The 6,006-nt window shown below is 39.3% G+C and overlaps 1 protein-coding gene across 1 annotated transcript in view; it reads left to right on the forward strand.

The window, feature by feature from the left end:
* Positions 1-4,748, forward strand: part of si:dkey-28b4.8 (sarcoplasmic/endoplasmic reticulum calcium ATPase 2) — a 31,958-nt gene extending 27,210 nt beyond the window's left edge. Inside the window, 4 exon segments of the mRNA XM_063883365.1 lie at positions 213-346; positions 477-594; positions 687-821; positions 1,391-4,748. Coding sequence (XP_063739435.1) covers positions 213-346; positions 477-594; positions 687-821; positions 1,391-1,561 — 558 coding nt within the window. The 3' untranslated portion in view covers positions 1,562-4,748.
* Positions 4,749-6,006: the final 1,258 nt, after the last annotated feature.

Genomic DNA, 6,006 nt, shown 5'->3' on the forward strand with positions numbered 1-6,006 from the left:
AAACAACTTCTTTGAAAACTGTAGGAAGCATAGTGTATTAGATATTAAAAAATTAAGAATATTGGCAGAAATGCGCTGCTTTAAGTTGCAGCTGCTCCATCTTAAATATTGTCCTGTCCTCTACCTGCTCTGGTACTCTGTAAGTGTGCAGATAGAGTCAGAGTACACAGGAACTCGGCATCAATGTTTTTTGCCTTGCGTCTCCTCCACAGTCCCACTACCTGCAGTGCAGTGAAGGCCACGCTGAGTTTGCTGGGGTGCAGTGTTCGGTCTTTGAGTCTCCTTATCCCATGACAATGGCTCTGTCTGTCCTGGTTACCATAGAGATGTGCAACGCCTTGAACAGGTAAATGAAAACGTCCTGTGTGAAACAAGCCAGTGTAATTGTCATTATTTCCATGCGATTGTAATGGTTTCTGAAGGCTGGAGATCCAGGATAGAGATGAACCTGTTGTAAACTGTATGGTGCTGCCCAGTCTTTCAGAGAACCAGTCCCTCCTGAAAATGCCTCCCTGGTCAAACCCCTGGCTGGTGGGAGCCATCTGTCTGTCCATGGCTCTACACTTCCTCATTCTATATGTAGACCCACTGCCGGTGAGCATGCACTCATCAATATCTTTTGACTGACACTTATCAGCCATCCTTGACTTACATGACTTACACTTCCTCCCTTCCCTCCGCTTCAGATGATCTTCCAGATACGCCCTCTGTCCTGGCCTCAGTGGGTGGTGGTGTTGAAGATGTCTCTTCCTGTCATCTTGATGGACGAAGCTCTAAAGTTCCTGGCCCGCAACTACATTGAGCCAGGAAGTCAGATGCAGGTGAGAAGACCATGAGAGCTTGGAGTGGTTCAGGAAACCCTGAGTCCTAAACCCAAAACTCAGTTAGCAATTTACTACTTTTGGTTTCCCTCATCTTTACTCAATGTTTTTATCTTGAGTTTTCGGTTAGATGCCTAAAATAAGATCTGTGGTTGATACGGGATTACAAGATGTTTTGTTCTGCAACATAAAATACCCCACCCGTACATTTCCAAAGCTTAGACCTTTCTTAAAATAGGGGGTTGCTAGCAAGTGTATAAATGAGACGACTAAATGCCATCACGCTGAACATTAGCCGTCTTCAGCTTAGTCATGTGGCCGTGCTGTAGTTCCTTTAGAGCCTAACATTAGCTTTTTACTTCAAAATCCCCTATCGTTAATATGTGGGGATTATGCTGCTGAACAAAACGTGCAAGAATCATAAGCGTTTGTTTGACACGGAGATTATTTACTGCAATATTCCAAACCTTCATTCGGTGTCGGCCTACAAAAATAAGTCATTACTGCACCAGTAATGTTTAAGGTCCGTGTCTTACTTTTTCCTTTGTTGCAATCCTTCTCTCGAACAGACAGTGGAAGAGGAAGAGGAGCAGCGGAGGACGGGGATGAGCCCGGGCTTGATGGCGAGGATGCAGCAGTCATTCAATGGTGTGTCCTGGTCGTTTGTCCTGATCTCAGCTCCGCTACTGATCTGGATCTTCAGCCTGGACTCTGACATCACCAACATCTTCTGGGAGTGATGGAAGGAAGAGAGGATGGCTGGACTGTGGGGGGGAAGAAGAAAGAACATCTGAAGGACTGTTGGAATAGCATGCAGAAGGGCTGAGTGTGTGAGGGATACAGAGTAAAATATTTGGCCAACAGACAATCGGAAAACAACAGGTAACGAATAGCATCTCTGCCTTTACCCTCAAAGGTGCTGTGTGTAGCATTACAATCATTGGCTCCAGGAATCCTAATGTATGTCAAACACGCCCAGAGTGAAGTATGATAGCTCTAAAGCTGTACTCTAATGCTAACGTAGTATGCTCACCTGCTAACCTGCTAACCTCTGCATTCTAAAAAGGTTAATGATAAACATTAGCATGTTAGCATGCTATAATCAGTTTGTGTGTTGTTAAGTTTAAACACAGCCAGTTTAAAGAATAATATAGATCATTTTGGTTCCCAGGTTATCCCATTCCTTCTCTCTCGAGTAGTTTCACTCGGGTTGCACCAGCTAGCGTAGAACCTTCCCTTAGTCTGTGTCACGCTCTCAGTGACCGCTATCTAGCTTCAAACTAGTCATTTACTAAATTTACAAGGCCAATCAAACTAAAGAAATGTCTAAGTTAGTACAGTAATGTGGAAATCTGTTGCTTGGAACCTCTCTACCGATGTCCCGTCAAATAAAGTCTACAGGAAGTTATGGTAGCATCACAAGCTTTGATTAAACGCCCAGAAATGCTGAATTTATTAGGAGTACACAAGGTTAGTCGTGTTATCGTGCTTTACATGGACCATATTTTGTGTGAGATTATTGGAATGTATTGTGTTTTTGTAAAATATAATTTGATGTCTTTTCAGTTTCCACAGTAAGTGCTTTGTTTGGTGCAACCCGATATATTTAATGATCCACTTCTGTTAACAAGGCTAACGTCAAATGGTGGAAGTGGTGAAAGCTAGCACTGCTTCAATGTTCAAAGGCCAACAAAGTCCAATCAGAACAATTTGTGCAACAGGAAGAGGTTTGTGTATCATTCTAACAGTGTGTTGATGCTGATGCGGTGGTTAAATGCTACACATAGCACCTTTCTGGTTACAAATGTCTGGTGACTGGATCAGACAGAAACACACACACACACACACCAGCTTTACCTCTACATTGTACTTCACCAGTAATAACCTGTGGTCAATAACAAGTAATACGGCCAGATCTACTATAGAATTCCTCAACAACAGTCTTAAAGTATTATTGTTCCACCTTCCTTGTAGATACTGTACATTAGACTAAAAGAAGCATTTAGCCTGTGAAGACAGACCTGCATGTCAGCGCACGTCACACATTTCTAACCACATCAGAAGTTCAGCCTGAGTCCATACTGTCCTTAACCGTGTGGACTTAAAGTGGACGTACAGTATGTACAGTGGGGGGGGGGCAGGGGGTAATAGCTTCCGGACAGGAGACCACAGCATTTAAAGGGCCAGTCCTTCATCCTCCTTTGTCCTTTCTCTGATTGATAGTGACCCTGAAAAGTTGAGCAAATCTTAAAGTAACTCGACATCCTGAGGCTTCACACACTGAAGCCGAGCCTTCACACATGTTGACTTTATTAGTTATCTTGAAACACACACTGAAGGAACCGAAACGTTGATTTTATTTAAATGCATTATGTCAACACATTTTTCACAACAGTTTTGGGTTAGTTTGATATTAAGCTAAACCTAATCTTTTTTTAATTTAAAAGTAATGTTATTGCTTTCCACTAACCTAATACAGTTATGTGAAATCTGTTGACATTATGTTTAATTAAAGCCGACCTGTCCGTTTTCTCGGTGCAGTAGAGGTTGTGTATGTGCAGGTACGGTCAGCGTTTGATCAATGCGACCGCGACATGAATGTAAGCTTAACGGACGAATATACTTATTTTTGTTACACACCGTCTGTGTGTATTATTTTCACTACTGCTTTAGTTGTACCTCAGAGTGTACTGCGAATGATTTTAATGCTTTTAGCACCGCTGTGATACATTCCTCACGAGTCATGGAGAGGCCTGCTGTGAGTCAGCGTTTCATTAAAAGCTTTGTGTTTGTGCGATCCAGCCATTTTCTGCAGTGATGCCCCGTGACATCTCACTCTGTTTGCCATAGAAGGGATTTTTTGATTTGTGCAACGGTTTGGACTCATGTAGGTTGAATGACTTTCTTGTATATCACATTTGGCTACAATGAGTATAATTGCAGAAGATACATAAAAACCAGTAATGTTCAGATTTGTTCCTGTAAAGTTTCCACTTTATTCTTGCAATTTAATGTTTCAAAGTTATTACACATAATATTGCTACTTTCTATCATAATCTGTTTAATCTTCTTATTTCCAGTTTATATTTATAATCTGATTTATCAAGGAAAATTGCAAATTTCTTACATAATCTTACGACTTTTTTCCTCAAAAAGTGCCACTTCATTCAAAATTGAGATTTATCTCTCATAAAAGCATGATTTTTTCTCACAACATTGCGCCTTTATACCGAAATGTCACATTAAAAACATTGTTTTCCCTAAAATTGGCACATATAGTTATTAGGCTCTCTGTGACACCATTTAATAAACATATAGCCGGTGCTTTAGAGTAGAAAAGCATTAGACTGTTTGGACCTGTTGTGGAAACAGGCAGTTTGTGGGATTTGTATTTGTGTTTTATTTTATTTAAATTGTGGTTTTAATCACTACTGCCAGTGAATTATTTAAACATATAGACGTATTTTTACCTTCCCGAGTTTTGCTTCTATTTTAGTTTTTGCTCAATGACTCGCACAATAGTGTGAAATTGCAAAACGACTAAGACGGATGTTTGTTGCAGTATATATATATTTTTTGTTTTTAACAGAAGAAACACATACCAACTTTGTTTACAGCGTTCTTTATTGTTGTTGTTATAATTGTTAGCTCAAACATCTTCAGGATAAACTTGAGTGGAAGGGTTTTTGGTTCCAGACTGTCACAATAAATGAAAGTTGTACCTGACTGACTCACCTGTTTGAATAAAGGTTGAATTGAAGAACTTAGTAATGAGGACGTTATATCTGCCTGTCTGCCTCTCATTAACCACTTCCATTTCACTGAAGCTAAACTAAGGAGCACCATTTTATAAATTGTATTTTGGAACTGTTTGAAGGGTTTGGTGTTACAGGACTAACGGAAGATAAATAAATGGGCCAGAATGTTGTTGTGCTGAGTGTTTGACAAGATACAAAAATGCCAATGTAGATAACAGATAAATCAACAGAACTGCAGACAAATAGACCATGTTTTCCTACATACACTGACCGTTTAATTGACTGTGATTAAATGTATTTTGTCAACAGATTTCAAATAGCTGTATTATGTTAGTTAAAGGCTAAAATATTAAATTTGAAAACAAATATTCGGTTCAATTTAATATTATTGCTTTCTATTAACTTAATACAGTTATGTGAAATGTGTTGACATCAAAATGTAATTAAAGTCAACATTTCAGTTTTCACTGCAGTCAGAGTCTACAATGTAACAGTCTACCTGACCCTTGTTTCACTACAGGAAATAAAAGCCTCAGCGGCGGTTAGTGTTGAAGTTCAGAATTTTGCACATGTATGTCAAAAATGGCAGCATTAGTGCCAGTGTGTGAATAGATCATATTAGATTACATAACCTTTATCCATTCATTCATCCATCCATCTATTCAGCAGAAGGTTAACAAGTATTACAGGACTTAAAATATAATACAAAATAAACAGTAATTATATACATATCAATATTTCAAAAGATGTATATCAAAATAGTATCTTAAGAATACACAATATAAAATTCAACATCAATTTGTATACTCTTATAGACCAGTCCACCAGTTCAATCATGTACATTACAGACTTATGCAAAGTAGCACCATTTCTAAAACAATATAAAATGTAAGCTTAAATCCAATGAGCTGACTTAAGTACAACCTTTACAACAAATGTAAAACGTTCAGGCTATTATCGAAAGGCTCATCACTTCCATACAGTCAACATGCCAATGGGAGCAATTTGGGGCCAAAGTGTTTTGCCTTGGACCCTTGGAACCACATCGCTCTGATTTATTTATTCACTGTAAAAAATGTATGATTAGGGGTGTTCAACAATGTTGTAATAAATATGTATTAAAGCTGATCATACTGCAGCTAACCACATGGTGGGACTAGTGAGCAAGCCCCCCAGTGTCACTGGTGACAGGTGGTTTTCAGGAAGGACACACTTAGAGTGACAAGTGAATTACAAAAGTACATCCCCATGATACAAATCTTCAAGTTTTACAACCACCAGACATATGAGGTCACATTATTATCAAACTGTGTGTGTGTGTGTGTGTGTGTGTGTGTGTGTGTGTGTGTGTGTGTGTGTGTGTGTGTGTGTGTGTGTGTGTGTGTGTGTGTGTGTGTGTGTGTGTGTGTGTGTGTGTGTGTGTGTGT

Source organism: Eleginops maclovinus, chromosome 5 (assembly GCF_036324505.1).
Source record: "Eleginops maclovinus isolate JMC-PN-2008 ecotype Puerto Natales chromosome 5, JC_Emac_rtc_rv5, whole genome shotgun sequence".
Classification (NCBI taxonomy): domain Eukaryota; kingdom Metazoa; phylum Chordata; class Actinopteri; order Perciformes; family Eleginopidae; genus Eleginops; species Eleginops maclovinus.